Source organism: Motacilla alba, chromosome 2 (genome assembly GCF_015832195.1).
Source record: "Motacilla alba alba isolate MOTALB_02 chromosome 2, Motacilla_alba_V1.0_pri, whole genome shotgun sequence".
NCBI lineage: Eukaryota > Metazoa > Chordata > Aves > Passeriformes > Motacillidae > Motacilla > Motacilla alba.
This window is the reverse complement of record NC_052017.1, coordinates 58104875-58123571: the sequence shown is the minus strand read 5'-3', so window position 1 is coordinate 58123571 and position 18697 is coordinate 58104875. Positions and strand designations below refer to the sequence as shown.

The following is an 18697-nucleotide window of genomic DNA, read 5'->3' as shown; positions in this document are numbered from 1 at the left end:
CCTGACACTAGTATAAAGCATATTTTTGTTTTAATATATTTGTCTATGCAGATTTTGATCTTCTTGATATTGGAAAACCAGAGATTGTACAGACATAGTTTTTACAAGATTTTAGTCTAAGAAAAAAAAGGGTGATTGATATTTTCCTATTTTAGAGACAAAAAGCACCGATTACTGACTGAATAAGCAAGACTGACTCCAAGTCTTGAATTCAGATGTAGGTCTTCTTTGTAAACTAGTAAAAGAAAGTGTGAAACTAAGTAGTAAAATGGCAGTTATTGCCATTTTGACAAAATCTGATTCTCCCACTTTTTAAAATGTATTTGAAGTCTCCTTTATTGCTAAACTGAGATGTGCATAATGAATTTAATTGGCATAGCACCTCAAAACTGGAACCAAGAACTGGCAGTTATTACAGTCCAATATTAAGAACTATGAAAAATAAAAATCAGCTACTTCAAACAGTTATTTTTATTGGAATAGCTCCAAAGTAGAATGTTACAATATACAACATATTCAAAGAACATGTAAATCTGCTTTATGAGTGGATGAAGCCAAAGAAAAGCTGAAAAACATATTCTGCTTTTACCTTTGATTTTTATTACAAGGGTTTGGGTTGCAAGGATCCTTGGAAATACACGATCCAAATTCAAACTGGTTGTCCTGGAGCCCAACGCAGCGAGCTATGCACGCGCTGGGATACGTGCGCCCATTCTGGCCACAGACTGGGACAAACTGGTCCACACAGTTACAGGGCAAACCTGCAAGAGCAACACGCAGAACAGGGACTGGGTGCACACATATTTTCCATGATGCAAGATACAAAAGATGTCACCGAGGTGTCTCTGCCTTCAGCCCCTTTCTCCCACCTGTCATTTAGCAATGCCGGAGGCACAAGGAGCTGGAAGGGAAGTTTGTGTCCTGCCTCTTTGCTCATTCTACTCAGCTTTCTCCATTCTTCTCCTAAACTCCTTATATCTCATCCCTAGTGCACTCTGTCTCTACTTATTTTTACGTATTACTTGAGGTTTTATTTTTCAGTATTGACTTTTTTTAAAGTATGTGCTTTTCCTGCAGTGCAGGTTGGATGTGAGGAAAAAAAAAGTTAAAAAAACCATAGTAATAACAAATTATCGTGTGCTTTCCATTAATACTGCAGAAATAATTTAGTTGATAATTCCTGCTCTAAAAATACACAACTTAGAGTTTTCATGGTTTGGAAAGTTACCTGTAAACCTCCGACGTTCATCCTCTGAGCTGTGCTCAGTTAGACACTGACGTGTAGAACAAATCAAGTTCCCAGCAAAACAGGAACAGACATTGCAATCTATATTAAAGGACGCTCCATGGCCTTCAAATAAATTAAGTAAATACATACAATTAATGCAAATACACCCAAAGACTACATATTCATAGATACATAGATACTACATTCTCATTAATTGTTTCTGTAATTTCCCTTTTCAGTATATTTTTCCACTGAAAATTCCATCCTTTTTGTTTTCAATAGATTCCAAGTTTCGCTTTATTCACTTACAGGAAAAGTCTTTTCACATGTAGTTTTCATAAATTAGTTAACCACAGAAGCAAGCACTTAGTCCTTTCAAAGTCTGTATAAATTAGGTTTTCTGTTTGTTTTTTTTTTAAGAACAATAAATTCTGGCTAGCAAGATTCATGTTTTCTTAAAGGTAAAGCTTTTGTAAAGACATATTCTTCTAAATAAAATTTACATAAGCCTCATAAACTTTTAGTCTCACACATAAAGCACAACTTGTATTTGCCAAGAGGTAAAAGTGCCAATGCTTCATTCCAGCCTTCATTGGACTGGAATGTATTTTTTAAGTCAGCATTGTTTTCACACCAGAATCTAAGAATCAAACTGCAAACTTAGAGGATTTTTCTTCAATTTAGCAACTCCACTTTGGTTTTCTGAACTGCCCATATGACTACCCCTCACTGTGATGTATGTTTTGTATCAAATCAATTAATGTTGATGACAGAGACTTAAAAAAATAAAGTAATTCTCTCTCATCTATTTTCAAAGGGTTAAGATTGAGAATTAGAATTTTAAAGAAAATATTACACAGGCACAAGTAAACCCCACAGCACTGGAGCAATTCAGAAGAGGTGCTCAGGGACAAATGAGGGCAGAACAAGAGGGGGTGGGAGAGAAAGCCTCTGTAGCACGAAAAGCTCTCTTTACACCACAGTACTACTCAAAGGAGCAAAGAATTTTGCCAGTAGGGAAGAAAAGCTTAGAAGGTAATGCCAAACACAGGATCTCAGGTGATTCTTCAGAGTATGTGATTTAGGATCCACCTGAAAACTGTGCAGGGCTATTGTCTTTCACTGTCAAAGAGTGCACACAGCAACCGGTCCTCATCAGTAATCATTCCATTGGCTGGAGTCAACTCACAACACAAAAAATCCCAGCATCATTCAAAACATTCAGAATTGTTTTCTTTATAGAGAATAGTTTTAAAAAACACAGTTCAAATGTTATGTCTAAACCCTGGCTTTTTACAACTGACATACAAACCAATGAAATACAGTTACTGCAAAATATTTACATGGTGACCATAAACTTTTAATTCTTTGCTTTCAATGCATCATCTAAGAAATTTGAAACCTAATAATTTTTATTTTTTTATTATATAATACCTAGAGTGTTAATCACCACAAACACTTCATAAGTCACTATGGCAAAAGAGGAAGCTGTCTGGTTTTGGGGTTGTGGTTGGTTGTTTTTAAATGGACAGCACTTACTGAATACCTACAGCTACACATGTTTTGGTTCCCAGACCAAGTGAGAGCGGTACACCGTGCAACCATAAAATACAAGTACAGCACCAAACATCTTTGTGAATGTTTTCACCAAGAATCTGAAAAACTGCAAGTTTCCTTGGATAGAATGGTCCATAAAAAGTTACAGTCATCATTTAACAACTGCATTTGCTAACAACTGTATCTTAAAAGTATCTGCTTTCACCAGATATTTTCTAAAACTGCACATCAAATATATTGTTACTGTTAAGATGTTTTCACTGTTCTGCTTCCATGAACAAATAGTACCAACTCTGAAAAGAAAAATAAATCCAAAACCCAAAAGAAAAGTTTTAAGTGTGTTTGGCTGCCTTTTATCTTCTTTGGACAAACAACAACAAAAAATCAGATTCCAAAATCCCCCATTCCATTCCCTGGAACACTGCAGGCAGACTTTCCTGAGTGACAAAAATAATATCCCAATTTCCTGCTCTTTCATGATTTAGAGTTTGATTCCCAATCTGAAAATTATGTTTGTGACAAATGGAACTACAGCAAGTGTCTTGCTTCTGAAGTTTTACTTAGTGTGAAAATAACTCATATAACAGTAAAAAAGAAACCCTTGTTATTTTGGACTCATGAGATACTTTTACCTTGCTTTAGCTCTGCTTGGACAACAGTCTGACAGTAGTTTAAAAGGACTGATTTACAGACACTAAACAATGTGCAGTGCTGAGATATGTAACTGTTCACTAGCAGAATATCTCTTGCTTGTTGATTCAAAGACACCAACTTCAGACAGGTCATAGCTCAGCAGAGACTCCACTTTATATTCAAGACCTTTCGTAAGTTTTCCCCTACCTTAGTAGAAGTTTTTTTTTTGTTTTCCAAGATTATAATGCCAGTTTGCATGACAAAAATACACATTTAAAGGTCAAGCAAAGAGTAAATCTGAAAATAAGTCAATATAATCTTCTAAGAAGCATCACCTGTCACATCTCCTTGAACTCCTTTGACAGTCAGATTATGTAGAACCCAATAAATCCTTGTTACCCATGCCAATTTAAATTCTAAACAGGGAGCTGCCATAGTGATGAAGACTTTAAAAAACCAAAGTGTTCAATACACCTTCATCATCATGTATCTGCTTACATGTTTATTTTTAGGCATATGTTAGCCCCATGGATAAATATCTTAAACTGCAATTCTTATTTAACATTGAGATTGTGCAAAACTTATTAAGCGATGTTTAGTGGAAGAGACAAAGAAAAGGAAAAGGAGGAATTAAGATGAATCAAGCAGGAAGATGTGTGGGAAAGCAAAGGGAAAAGGGGAAAAAGGGAATGGTTCAATAGACAGGTAGCTGGACAGTATGCCCTTCTCCCTGACCCACGCACTTGAACACCACAGCCTATCCTGTATTTTTATCCAATCCTATCTTTACACTTTTAAGATGAGTGCTTCCTACTCTGAATGCGTGCATGAGTCCTAACAAAACTTAAGGTGAATGAATCAGTAAATAGGGAAAGAGGTCTTTGTGCTAACCGCTGAAGTAGAAACACAAACCTTGGGAATTCATGGATCCAGATGCCAAAAGCCACTGGAAGGAAGAAAAAAACTCCCAACAAATCCAAAACAACCCCTCACCAACCATTTGGAGCTAGTAAAGAAAGCATCCTATGTTAAAAAGAAATGGTGTACTGAGAACACCCTTCACACAGGACTGTGGTTGATTGAGACAGGGACAGTTCAGTACTGATTTCAACAATGGAACCCTCCAGCATATGTAAGACTTAACAGAGTATTAAATACAGGGATGCAATCATCAGCTTCTCTGTTTTCTGATAAACTCTGAATTCAGATACTCTGTGTCTTCTCACGTAGCTCAAAATTCCTTAGGTAAGGAGCAGGTGCTGGATACATCACTGCTCTATTACTTACTTTTCCTTTGTCCTCCAACAATGCATGATTTCTGGAGGTCAACACAACGCATTTCCATACAGTTCTCCAGCAAGCCACTGTGTCCACAGGTACAAATCTTGTAACACCCAACATCACCGGCTGAGGATGGAACTTGGATAAGTGTACCCTGTCGGACAATAAAATCGGACGCTTCTCCCAGTTTGCAGCCTGCATGCAAGGAAAAAATTTAGCCCATAAATGGTAAACACATGGGCAAGTGCCACTACTGAAATTAATTACTACACTGACTTGCAAAAACATAAGGTATTCTTGAGCAGCCTTACTCTTGCCTTTACATTCAACCCTTTCAGAGGCAAGAAGCAGCAAAAATAGAAGATAATTGCTAGAGACAAAGTTCTGAAGTACCTGTTACTTTTGAGAAATAAACTTGAAATTACAATAATTCTCAAGCATTTTAATTTTTGAGCTCGTAACGGTAAGAAACATGTTATGTGACAAATACTACAAATGCTCTACCCTCTCCAATACAGAATTTGAATTAACGGGTCTCACAAGCAAAGCCCAGTTATTTCCCTTATCTAATATTTTATTGTGCCTTTCTTCTCTACTTGTACCTCTTAAGTGAACACTGAAGGATTCTTCAGGACATGTGAGAAGGTGAGAAAGGGAGAAAAAGCAGGAAAAGTGGATTTAAAAAAGGAAGACTGGGAAAGGAAAGAAGAAAAATATTTTAAAAATTGCAAGGAAAAATAATAAAATAAATAGATTGAAATAACCCAACAAGGGGTGAACTGCAACAAACCCCCTGAAACTTTCAGCCAATGAAAAGACTGAATTATAACATAAAAGTCACTTTCCAATCTTCAGAGGAAGCAAATTGTCTCTTTGAAAGCTCTGCATTCAGAGCTTGTTTTCAGATGACTTTGAATGACTTTTGCAGCAAGTGAAGACAACACAACCTCTATAGTAATAAGGCTCAGATTTCCAGGAAAACAAAAATATTTGTAAGGGTCAGAGAAGCACAACCAAAACAATGTCCCTAGGCTCACACAAAGAATGAGCTGAAGTCTATCCTCACTTTTAAAAGAGCTCAAGTAGAGCAGATGTATGAGTGAAGCAAAATCCTGCTTTCCTTTTTAATTAGGAACCACTGGGGGGAACTGCTGATCAGCCACAGAACTGCTGGAAGAAAAGAGGCTCAGGGAACTGATGTGAGACAGCTATGGCAATGTTCTCCATCACCTCCTCTAGAAAGGAGATTGTTCCACATAATTCAGTGTAAAAATCAGTGTTGCTCTCACTTGCTCAGTCACACACCCGTTCAAGTGGTCACCAAATGCACACTTTCCGCTCTGCTTCAAGAACCACTGCTGGCCCCTCGTGTCACTGAATGACACCTCCTGCTTTAAAGGAAAGGGGAAAACTGTGGCAAGCACTACCAGTGCCTAGGGCAGAACAATGAAGGGGTTGAAAAAGTTGGACATTGCAGAGTCTCACACTTCCTTTTTGCAGATTTGATCCTTGTTACTGACACCACCCAACCCTGCCTTTCAAAGTCAGGGTTATGAAAACTTGAAACTTACTCTGCCTGAGGCTCTCTCCTCAGTCAGCTCACATTTACACATGGTGCTGAGATCAGACAACACCAGTGTTCTAAAAAGCAGCTCCCAAATGACCGTAAGTATCTTTCTGGTGAGGTGCAACCACATTAAAAGTGTCACTGAAGGGAGCAGAAGCAGAAACACCGTCGGCTGCATGTCCAGACATCTTCGGTAGGAAGGGCTGGGCGCTGGATCAGTGGGAGGGGAGCTGTGGCACTGTGCATCTCTTGGTTCCTGTGAGTTGTATTCCTCTCTTCTTGTTATTTCCCTTTTCGTTATCAGCACCATCATAACTGTTATTATGAACTTTATTTCAGTGACTAAACTGCTCCTGCCCAGGCGGGAGGGGGAAGCGAGCGAGCAGCTGTGCAGTACTCAGGGGCCAGCTGGGTTAAACCATGACAGCAGTTCACTTCAAAACCTTCAACAACATTTCAATGACACGTTTACCTGCAAAATTCAGTAAAGAAGAGCCTAAAAAACCTTACCTGGCACACACAAATATGGAAGACACAGCTCTCCAGACTGACATCCTTTTCTATTTACTTCACACAGCTGATTAGCTGCACATGGGTTTGGATTACATGGATGTGTGACATCTTCTACAATGTTGCCTAAAGAACTTGGGCCTGAAAATAGAATACACATCATCTACACTGATTTAAATGAGGTTTATGTTTCTTCAGCAAAGCATGGCATTTCGTACATCCAGTAAAATAATATTTTTTACAATTCTGTGATTTTTTTTTTTACTTTAATTATAGGTGTAGAATTGTGATATGACCAGGCAGTTAACTTACTGCAATAGTTTAATCCTCAGTCCTGGAAATAATGACCCAGATGAACCTTCACATGCAAAATATATTTCCTTTATCTTATCTGCCCAATAATTTCCTTGTCACATATGCCCAATACAAGAAGGAATAGAAACAATGACTATGGCAACTTGCAAATTCAAATTTTCTCTAATACACTAAATAAAACGTCTCAAATTCAATACAATTTTCTTTAAAATAAATAATGAAGATTACTAAAAATAATGACAAGCATTCAAAGTATCCTGGTTTCTAATTTTGCTGCATAGGTATGTTAGTACTTACTCAGGTAAGTATCCAAGGGTATACAGTTCTCCAAGTCGTCTGTTGGAGATAAGAGCTCACAAATACTCTCAGCTGAGTGGCCTTCAGGGAATTTATTATGATCTCCACATTTCTTCAGTATTTCCACACAATCTGATCTACAGATAAATAAAGAGACAGAACTTCATGAAGACTATTCGAAGAAAAAAGGGCTTATATGAAAAAGATTTCTTTCTATGTTTTTCCCTTCCCTGAATCCACAATCTTCCCAATATGCCTCACAGCAGAGTGTTTATATTTAAATAAATAAATAAATATATGCTACATTTTACATAGGAGGAAGGAACAAATTTGTGACACAAAGACAGAAACTCCTGCTTGTACTACTCCTCTTTGAGTTTGGGCTTGGTGATCTTCATTTTCTATGGCATCATATGCATGTATCTTCCGAGATCAAGCACCTCCTTCATTTACTAATGTCTAACATGGGTTGAACTCTACCTCACTACTATTAACTGCTCTTTTATCTACTCAATCACCTACTTTCAAAATTTATTAAAACAAAAAAAAATTTTTTTTTTCCAGATCTTTCTGTCAGCTGAAAGTCATCAGTAGATCCCAAAACCAAAAAATAGGAAAGGTTTAAGACCCCATGGAGAGCCAAAAAAACTTCAATACATCTGTTTTTTCTTTCACTTTACAATGCAAGCATATACAGCCATCTCATTAACAGGCAAATATCTTCATTTACAGTGATGGAGATTCAAGCAATGGCAACCAAGCAATTTCATATTCCTTCCATGTTTGCCTTGCCATGTTTTCCTAACATAGCAAACACAGTCCTACAGCTTTTTAGTTTTCATCAAAATCCTTGGTAAAACCTCTAAAATGGTTTTTGTTTTCCCCACGGTACTTACTTGCAGATAATACTTCCTCTAGATTTGCTGTGACAGGGTTTAATCTGCAGGGAGCAGGCAATTGCCTTCCACATTTCTGGTTGGCATTTTTTAATATCGAGCACAGGAATATTTATGAAAGGCATCTTAATACTCCCTTTTTCCCATAGCTTCATGTCATTCATGGCTCCCTGGTCTGACTGAGTATTGCAGCTTCTAAATAGTTCTGTTGGTCTTAAAAGGAGAAGGTAAGACATAGCATGTATAGCACGTATAAAAGAAAAATAAAGTACCACACATTTTCCCTTTTCACTGTAAGAATTCTACATCCTTCATTTGGCTAGCTTTTTGTGGTACACAAGCAATTAATCCCTTCCACAGTTAAGCAAGATCAGAATAAATTTGAAATCTGTCTTTAAGGAAGACAAGGTCTTTAAGACTCAAGGCTGAAACTCCCTTCTCACCTCTGTCTCTTAGATCAAATATCACTTTAATATTTCTCACCTGAAGTTGACCTAAGAGCAAATATCTTAGCCCAAATATCTCTAAATGTTTCTTGGTGAATCACTAATGCAAGTTGATTTATGATTTATATTTGGCCAGGCTTAGGATTCTCCTATTAACACTCATACCACTACATACTATTTAAAAAAAAAAAAAAAAAAAAAAAAAAAAGCCAGAGGTAGCTAAGAAAATTTAGGGTTTTTTTTAAATTCTAACTGTAACCTTGCAATTACTTTCAGGCACCACTTTTAAATTATTTTGTCCTATAGAATACAAACCCACAGAAACATCTCTGCAAAAAAGGAATTTTGAAAATTAGTAACATGTAAATTTAACAAACACTTTAACCTTATTTATAATACACAACATTCCAGTAACCATGACTTACTTGTCTATGCAGTAAGACAGAGGAATATGCAGAGGTAATACACTGTGACATTTTACAAGTTTTATTCTTGTAAGATTTGTTACATCTGTTGCTAAATGCATTTCCAAAAGTTCATTCTAAAGAAAAACTACTTATTTTAAATAAACTAAAACCATATTTGCAGAAAGAAAGCTACGTACAATCTCAAAATAAATCTTAAAAACATTTCATTTTATTTCTGAAATCAAAGCATAGGAATTCCTTTATAAAACATTCAGTGCTCTCTCCTACCTGTTATTAAAATTAGTGCAGTAAGTAAGATTTCTACAGCCCAGCTGACAAGGTTCTCGTACATCTGCTAAACAGGTCAACATGGAAACTTCAACTGCATTATACTCACAAAAGCGATCAAATTCTTGCCAGCTCTGTGAATTGCCCCAGCTTGTGCTATAAAGTTTAGTGCAGAGCTCTCTGAGAACAAAAAAGAAATAGAGATGAAGAAAATAAAATTAAAAGAAAAACAGCCATTCAGATATAGCCCATCACTTCTTTGCTCCATCACTCTGCCTCTTCTCACCACAGAGGATTGTGTTAGAGCCCACAAAGTCTCCAAGGGCATCCAAATGTGCTTAAAGCAAATGACCCATTTTGCTCAAGCATGTCAGCACATCTTTAAGCCAGTAAGACCGAAAGACTTCAGGATATAAAACTGCAATATCCAATAAAAATGCAACAACTGGAAACCTGAACGTACAACTTTGAGATAAAAACTAACCCAGCTGATTTTACTGGTAATAAATCCAAGTTGTCATCACAATGAACAACTTCTAATTCCATCCTTCAGCTTCAAATCACACTTTCTCCTCCTACAGAAATGACTATCAAGCAAAATACATTCCTTCTTTTGCCCTGATGTTTGAAACAGGGATACTGTTTGCTGCTTTTGTTTGAGATGTTTCCTGGTGTCAGCAGTACCCAGCTCACATTGTTCACGGCAATGTCCTACGAACTACGAAAGTTTCCATCTCAAGATACAGAACTTCACGGTATTATTAGATCTCCTGCCTATTGAAAACTTGATAGAAGGATCCATTTTAGAACTCATTGTCAAAGCAAGGAACTAAAAGATACTTTATTAACTATCCTATGCTACAATGTTCTAAGAAATAATGTAACTCCAGGGCTCTACTACTAAACCCCTTAAAGATCCTGCTGCATTCATGAGATGTTGTTACTGGAAACTTTGATATAAAAGGAAGTAACAGCTCAAAAATGTTTGCCACTTATTCAGACACACTGATGCACTTAAAATGCAATCAACATCTATTTTTAAAGTGGACAGAAAACCACTCTAGACTAAAAATGCCTCAATAATTTGCAAGCATGCAACAATTTGCTGAAAACCTTTGTTTTTCTAAATGTCAGAATAGTTAGTTCCCTTATTTAATTACTAAATTACCTAAGTTATTTTTCACCGACAAAAAACAGAAGAGCATCTAGAAAGGAATACTGCCAATGTTTTAACATGAAGCAACCAGGCACTTGAGAGTTTGTGGAGCTGATGGTCCTTTTGCCTCTCTTTAGCATCTCGTTAAGACCTCTTAAGCAGAGGCTGCAATGTTGACTGTTATGACAAGTATGGTCCAAGTTTCATTAACTTACTGTGTTCTGCTATAATAAGCCAGTGCCAAATGTTGATTCCTCCTACAAAACAGTATGTTTTGAGATATAAAGTATTGGACAGAATACATTACTCAACAGATTACTATCTGGTTACCTGAACCTGTATTTTTTCTAAGAATTCCAGAACTTCCTATTTGATGTACACAGCAAGATTCAGGCAAAGGCCAGAAACAAGACAAACTCCTAAGTACTTTCACAATTGGAATCAAGGTTAGAGAGATACTGACCTACACGTGGAAGAATTTGCTTTAGAACAGCAATGGAGCTTAGCTCCATCGAGGCCTGTTGAAGGTGGGGGGTGCACAGTGACTCCGGGGTGAACAGATCTTGAACTCTCAAGAAAACATTGCCAAAGTGGGTCCTGAGGGAGAGGCATGGTTTTACAGCCTTCTATAAGTCCATCCACAATTTCAAGCTCTGTTTTCATTGACATTAGAATTCTTTTACAAGCAGTCTGACACGCATAGTCTTCTGCTCTATCACAGCAATACAAACCTGTTAACAAAATAGTTAACAGTCAAGCACAAAACAACATTAAAGATGCACAACATAACAGCCCTGAGAAATAAAAGTGCTGTAAGGTGCGTCCTCCTCCTCCAAAGAATCTCAAATAACATTGCTTCTCCTAAATAGAATCAACTCTGGAAAAAAACTACAAAGCTAATATGTAAAAATGAAAAGTAAATAAAAATTATTAATGCACCTGAACCAAAAGTTATCATCATATAAATTCATATAAGGATTGCACCTAAACCCAAAAGTTATCATTATACATATTCATGTAGTAATAGAATAGTAATATTCTATTCTATTAGAATATTCTAATATGATAGTAATAGAATTTATACTATAGACTTCTACAATAACACATTTTATATAAAATGTACAAGAAGTACATTTTCAGTATCTTCTCTAACTTTCTTTCAGTAAAGAAGGATTTACTTGTACTTACTGTCTGTAGGGTTTCTCATTGGGTATGACTGTGTGTAGTTATTCACGCAGTGTATAAGCTGAGGGCTGATAGATGCACAGTAATTTTCAACTGCTTTGATTTGTGATGGACCAGGAGAGGAGTCTGTCCGAAAAATTGCTTGGCAATATTCCCGGCAGTTTGTATGGTGACCTGCGTAACTGCAACAGACTGACCCCACTGGGGAAGCAAACAGACAAACAACAGAAAACCTATGGGTTCCTACGCAGAGAAATGAAGAGACGAGCAACTCTGACACACAAGGATACTCAAGGAAATAAAAGAAAAAAAAAAAAGAAGAAATTCTATGCTCTAGTGAAAAATCTCTGCCTACAGAATGACTGGAAATATCTGTAACTAGCCAAACTACATTTGTTTGTCTTGCAGGAGGAAAAAAGTCAGTATTAAAGCTGCCTTGAACTCAAGTTCAAGACATGAGCAAGCCAACTGAATCTCATTTTCAGCTGTTTTGTTCTTATTTAGGTAACCAGACATGTCCAATAATTGAATTATCAGAGAAATACTACTAATAAACAAACAAATATGAGAGTAGTATCATTCCAGTAGATGGTACTGGTGATTCACCCATTTTTGCTATTTTGTTAAATACATATAGTAGTTCTTGACAACAGCTTCTACTGGAATTAACTCTGAGACACTGATTTCATTTTATATAAACAGGCAACAAAATGCATGGTTCTTCAACATTTCAACTATGCATTTAATTTTGCTACTTATAACACGTCAAATGAAGCAGAAGAAAAAGATGACAGAAAAGATAAATACAGATACACAAATTAAAAACTGATATTAATTATACAAATAGCCAAATCCCTTTATTACTTGAGTTAAGACAATTTACTCTTGGCTTTTGCTTATATGGGTCTGAAATCCATGTGTTTGTGTATATGTTCACCTACATAATCTCTTATAGTTTAGAGAAAAAATGAATAACAAAATAAACTATGCATTATATACTTACTTTCATTTCTGTTAATACAACTAAAGAGGGCATTCTGAAATCAAAACAAAAGCAGTGTTACAAGCCAGAAAACTTCAAATAAATATTTAAGTATCCAGTCATTTGTTATAATGAGCTAATAAACCTTTGGTATTATTAGCTTCAATTAGATTACATTAAAACAAAACCACTATACAAACAGTGAAACCAGGAAATTAAGAGATCAAGGGTCACCAAAGTTCTGTGTGTACTCATAATAAAACAGATAAATATTCAAGCAAACAATTAAATTGGAAGACTTTCCTGGACTAACTTAGAAACAGGGTAAACTGCTATAATAGGGTGTCCCAAAATGTTGGGGTTTTTTTTAAGGACAATAATTTTAAAGATTCTATGTAGAAAAGAATAATTCCGCACAGATGGATGCATGCAAATAGTAAATCTCAAGAAAATAACTCCATGACAATGTACCTTAAAAGCTAAAGCATGCAACCAACTCCCTCGAACTGCAGCCGAAAGGCACAGCTGGGGGATGTACATCTCAAATGTCAGAAAAAGGGAAACACACACATCCTGCTGCTTTGTTTCAGAGGTCTCTAATCTGCAGACCAGTCATGGAATGGGTTGGAAGGGACCTTAAGGCTCATCTAGTCACAACCCCCTGCCATGGGCAGGGACATTTTCCACTAGACCAGGCTGCTCAGGGCCCCATCCAACCTGGCCTTGAGCACTTCCAGGGATGGGGCATCAACAGCTTCTCTGGGCACCTTGTGACACTGCCTCACCACCCTCATCATACAAAAAAAAAAATTAATCTTTGTATCTAATTTGAAACTACTCTCTTTTAGTTTACAATCATTAACCCTCGCCCTATCACAATAAGCCCTGCCAAAAAGTTTATTTCCAGCTTTCTTATAGGCCCCCTTTGGGCACCAGAAAGTGCTATATGGTCTCCTAGGAACCTTTTCTTCTCCAGACTGAACAACCCCAGCTCTTTCAGCCTGTCTTCACGGGAGACATCCTCCATCTCTCTTTATGGCTCTCCTCTAGACTCATTCCAATAGGTCCACAGCTTTCCTGTGGCACAGCACTGGATATAGCACATCCCGTACCTGGATGTATGACTCCAGGTGGGTCTCACCAGAGCAGAGTAGAGGGGCAGAATCCCCTCCCTCATGACTACTGAACTCTTACCAAAAAACCCAGAGTCTTCCCTACACTGAATAAGCACATTTTCCATTAAAAAAATTAGATACTGCATATAAGCTGTCTGGAGCTCTATGAAAAGATGAAGTCATGAGGCTGAAATTCCAAAATGTAGTTGCCCGTTATCAAAGACTGAAATTATGATTGTGAGAAAAGAGAAATTTGAATTTAGAAGTATCTAACCTCTACAATTGTCAGAACACTAGATTATAAAACCTGATCAAACACCTGATCAATATTGTGACAAAACACAATCCTCATCTTTATAAAATTCCTGATCTCCATTTCCCCGATCCCTATAATTAAACAAATTTGTATTTCACACAGAAGAGAGTATCTAGAGAAGAAAACAAAACCACCATCAGACTGATCCCAAATCATGTGGGATTAAAATCTTGCTTCAAAACAGGATGTGCTACTACCTCTAAGACAAGGAAAAGAGCTCAAAATGCAGACCTAGTTCAAGCTCAGATGTTCACTGTTCTTCATCTATCTTAGTTACCAGTTATTCATTGCATGGCAGAGAAGTGGGTATCCCAAATAATCTTGGGGCTATTTTTGTGCAGATCTGTACTGCTGCAAACAGACGAAAATACAAACATGTTGGGAATTAACTTGATTATTTTATTTTTCCTTTTGACTTAGATATTGTTTAGAGTGCAGGAATTTGTTTTTCATTCGTATTTTCTACTTGCTTTTTTCTGAAGACAAGATCTTAAACAGGACAGTCCCAATACTGTAATGAGCAGCATGAAATTCCTTCTGTTAGCACTCAGAAATTAATTTAAACCTTGGGTAAGACATGGCAGATGTGGCAACAAAGGCCTTAAGAGAACAAACACACATCTAACTTGAAGGTGTATTCCACAAACAGCAACTATTTATAATTCTAGTGATCACAAATAAAGCAGAGATCTATTGGTACACCTCACACAAAAACTGGAAAATCTGCCTTACATAAAACAAAACCCTGGATTTCATAAAGTAGCAATTCAGACATTTTTTTCCATGACAAAAACATCCTCTACAATATTTCAGATCTTTTCTCCCAAAATCACAGATACTGCATTATTTCTCTCAGATTACAATGAATGTGCAGCAACATTCTTCATCCCAGCAGCACGTTCTCATCTGATTAACTTTAGATGTTCCCTTCTTTCCTACACACAAACCAAATCCTGCTACACATCCATCTGTGTAACACAGATGAGGGACAAGAGAATTAATGGAGAAAGAACACAGAGGTGGGGTCACCATCCTACATCTGTAAAGAATAGATTTATACTGCTGCCTAAATGGTCACGTCATTCTCGTAGCACCATACATCCTCCACTGTGGATGCCAGGCAACGGTTACTAGAAAGGCCCTGTTTTGATGGGGCCACCCAGTTTCCTTGGGACCTGCCACACACAACAACACTCTGCCCCTAAACTGACCCTCCTCAGAAGCTGCTGAAATTTGACTTCTCCAGAGCCACCCTGCACGGAGCATTGGAAGGTGGCACACAAACCAGCCAGGCAGAATGAACATCGTAACTTTATTAATTAAGGCACTGGGACAGCAGAGGCTGCTGAAAAGTCTAACATCTGTCTGCCATGGTTATACCGAGTACTTGACCATACTGTTAGCACAAACAATACTTAGAATCATGCTCTAATGCTGCAATAAACTCAGATAAAAATTGTCACGTTATTTAGAAGTTGAATGATACAAAAAAGTGATTCTAAAAATAGTGTCACTTGCCCTGCTTGGAGGACACAAAAGAAAGGAGAATGTTGAGAAGATTATGGTATCTACTAATATTCCTCCTCTAAAGAAGGGCTCAAATTGAGACAAAATTATCTTCTCACAGCAATTTCACACACCAATTTTATACATGCAGGAAGTCCTAACCTAATAATAAATCTTCTTTCCGTATTCTGAAACTACATTTCCACAGACTGCTAAATCGCTGTAATAACCCTCATGTTTCTGTTAAGAGGAGGGGTCTGGCTTGTCTTTTCCACCTTGTCCCTGTTCCCAGCTGTACAGTCTTGTGTATGCCTTTACACCATCACCTTGTCATGACCTGATCTCTCTCACTAACCCCGATGAAAACTCATTTTTCTCATCCCCTAGGATTTAAGTCAGCGATATCAACAGGTATGATACTATGTTAGAACAGAATAGAAGCAGCACTTTTTAGATATGGTCTTTTAGAAGGACCTGCCAGATGCCAGAGGGAGAGTAAGGCAAGGAAGGGGAGGGAATGTATGTGGAAAAATGGCAGGTGAAGGAAGGCAGGGGAAGAAATTCAGCTGTACTGAGTTGTTACAGCAACTCACTGTATTTCACAAAACTGTAAGTGTCTGTAGCCACCACTAAAATGCTAGTTGAGGGTGCTGACTTTGTTTTTTGGGTAGGTCTGGGTAATGTTTAGTTTATGTGTACATACGTATATACCCCTCCCACATGTGAGGGGTATAGCTACATAGATATGAGATAATCTTAAAAAAAAATTCAAAATTAGTGTCTAATCATGTACTCATAAAGTTGTTAACAGCATTAGACAGTCAGTCTGATTTGAATTACTAACTGCAACTTCTTTTCAGAACACAAGGTTCATGTCCATCTCTACTAAATTAGCACTCATATCTAAGAGGTCACCAGCTTTTCTGCCCACTCAAGGTTTCTTCGGAATCTTTGAGTGAACTGGCAGCGAAGAAAGATATAGAAAACAAAGCAAAAGGTAAAAGACAGATATAGGTAAGGACAAACAAAACTAAACCAGCCAATCAACACAAAAACCAAGTGAGGAGAAAAGTATGTTCTCTTTAAAGGAATGACTAAGTCATCAGATTTGGGAAAATGATGGTACAAAGGCAATACTGTGTAAAAATGGAGTCTGATACTCCATTTTTAACTTGTGTTGGATACTAAATTAAGTGAACAAAGATGGCAATATCAAAATTTCTAAACCACAAACACAATGATTTGTTTTACTTGTGCACAAGTCCCATCTTTCAGACTTCTCTTTTTTTTTAAAGCCAGGTGTTTCCAAGCCTGGTGATTAAAGCCAGTGACACTACAAGCAGAAGGAGTGGAAAGTGGCAGGCGGACACCAGCACCCCAACCACGTACATCTTAAAGCAAAGGCTCTCAGAGATTTCTTTTTGGTGTTATAGAAATTGAAAAAGGTTGTTGAGGTTTATGCAGCAGAGAACATTTTTCAGTCTTCCCCACCAGAACACCCCTGAAGGAAGATTTTAGCCAGTACTGCAGGACCTAACTGGTTTCGCTCTTTTTGGAGCTCATCAGCTGCAGGTAACGGCTCAAACCCCAAAAATGCACACATCCCAACACAAACAGAGCAGAACATTTTACTGAAGGAAGAAGTCCTCTGCATTGTGAGGCATGCTTTCACATTATAAACACATTTTTTCTAAATGGCTGCCTCTTGTGTCTTGAAAGAAAAGCAACAGTGAAGCTGCTGTTTCAGAACAGAAATTAGGAGTATTTTGCAAAAAAACCCACAAAGTTATTTTCCTCCCTAAAAATTATCATGGTATCTATATTCTAATAATTTTGGCAGAAAAATAACTTCAGTACTATTGTCTTGGGCAACCTAACCATGACAAATATTTGAATCTAGATCCCACTCAATTAAGGCCATCTTTTATAAGTATTACCTACAGTTAACAAATACAATAGTAAAATGCTTAACTCTATGCAGTTAAGCACAGAAAAGAAATGTCTCCTTGACTTCATTTAATCTTTGAATTTATTGAGAGAAGATAAAAGTTGGAAGGTAACAACATACTAAGGTTTAGTGGAATCAGCTGAAGTGTCAAATGACGTTGAACATCTGTTAAAAACTTTTAAAACTTGCAGTAATAACAAGCAAGGTCAAGATTTTCCTCTATTACGTAAACCAGTAAAGAATTGAAAACACTTGCACAGTGAGGTAGTACAAAATTTACTGGAAATCAAATTTTGGCAAGATCATTGAGTGTTTTATCAACCTTCTTTGAACAGCAGAGAATAGAGACAAAATGCACCAAAATTATCTATGATGTGTAGTGTATGGTCAGAGTCCATCCTGAATTCATTAAGCTGTATTTCCAGAGGCTACATACAGTCCTTAGGAGCTCATTAAAACTGTTTAGGAACCTTTATCTAAACAAGTCCTAAACAGTTCCTTGAGTTAATATCTATTGTCTCAGAGTAATCCACACAAACAATTAGATAAGAGCTAAAAACTGATGACTGCATTTTTCAGCAGGGGTAATTAATACTCAGCATTCACTAAAATCTCAACAAAAAGCAGGATCATATGACCCTAAAAAGAAAAAACAAATCAATACTGTAGCAGAGTGAATACTTTTCTGAATCCCCATTACAGCCCTTGAAGCTGCAGGCACTGCATTTTAAGTTTCTGTGTTTAAAAGCTGCAAAGTGAGATTAGGGTAGAGTGCTCAAATCTGTGATAGCAAAACTATTGTTAAACCATCCAGGGACATCAAGTGCTCACTGCTGTACATCAAAAGTAGTTTTAAGAGCAGAAGCTAAATAAGTGGTGACATTTTCAGTTGCATTTTAGCTGCTTGGGAGATAGTGCTCAGCTGCAGTAAAGCTCTCACAGTGCCAATTAACTAGAGAAGTTTATATGTCTTATTTGGAATACGTGAAGTAAAAACTAGAGTTATTAATATTCAGAGTGGTGAACTCACAATATGCAGTGCACAGACTCAAGAGCTGCAATCT

General features: G+C 37.1%; 1 protein-coding gene across 3 annotated transcripts in view; it reads right to left on the bottom strand.

Annotated features, from left to right (window-relative positions):
* Nucleotides 1-18697, bottom strand: part of RECK (reversion inducing cysteine rich protein with kazal motifs) — a 47108-nt gene that overhangs the window by 7916 nt on the left and 20495 nt on the right. For all 3 annotated transcript variants that reach the window (XM_038126778.1, XM_038126776.1, XM_038126777.1), the window contains 10 exons: nt 12770-12803; nt 11770-11967; nt 11045-11312; nt 9426-9605; nt 8285-8497; nt 7389-7525; nt 6777-6917; nt 4706-4894; nt 1229-1351; nt 590-761 (listed from right to left, as the gene is read on the bottom strand). In XM_038126778.1, the coding sequence (XP_037982706.1) occupies nt 590-761; nt 1229-1351; nt 4706-4894; nt 6777-6917; nt 7389-7525; nt 8285-8497; nt 9426-9605; nt 11045-11312; nt 11770-11967; nt 12770-12803 (1655 nt within the window). The remainder of the gene's footprint in view (nt 1-589; nt 762-1228; nt 1352-4705; nt 4895-6776; nt 6918-7388; nt 7526-8284; nt 8498-9425; nt 9606-11044; nt 11313-11769; nt 11968-12769; nt 12804-18697) is intronic.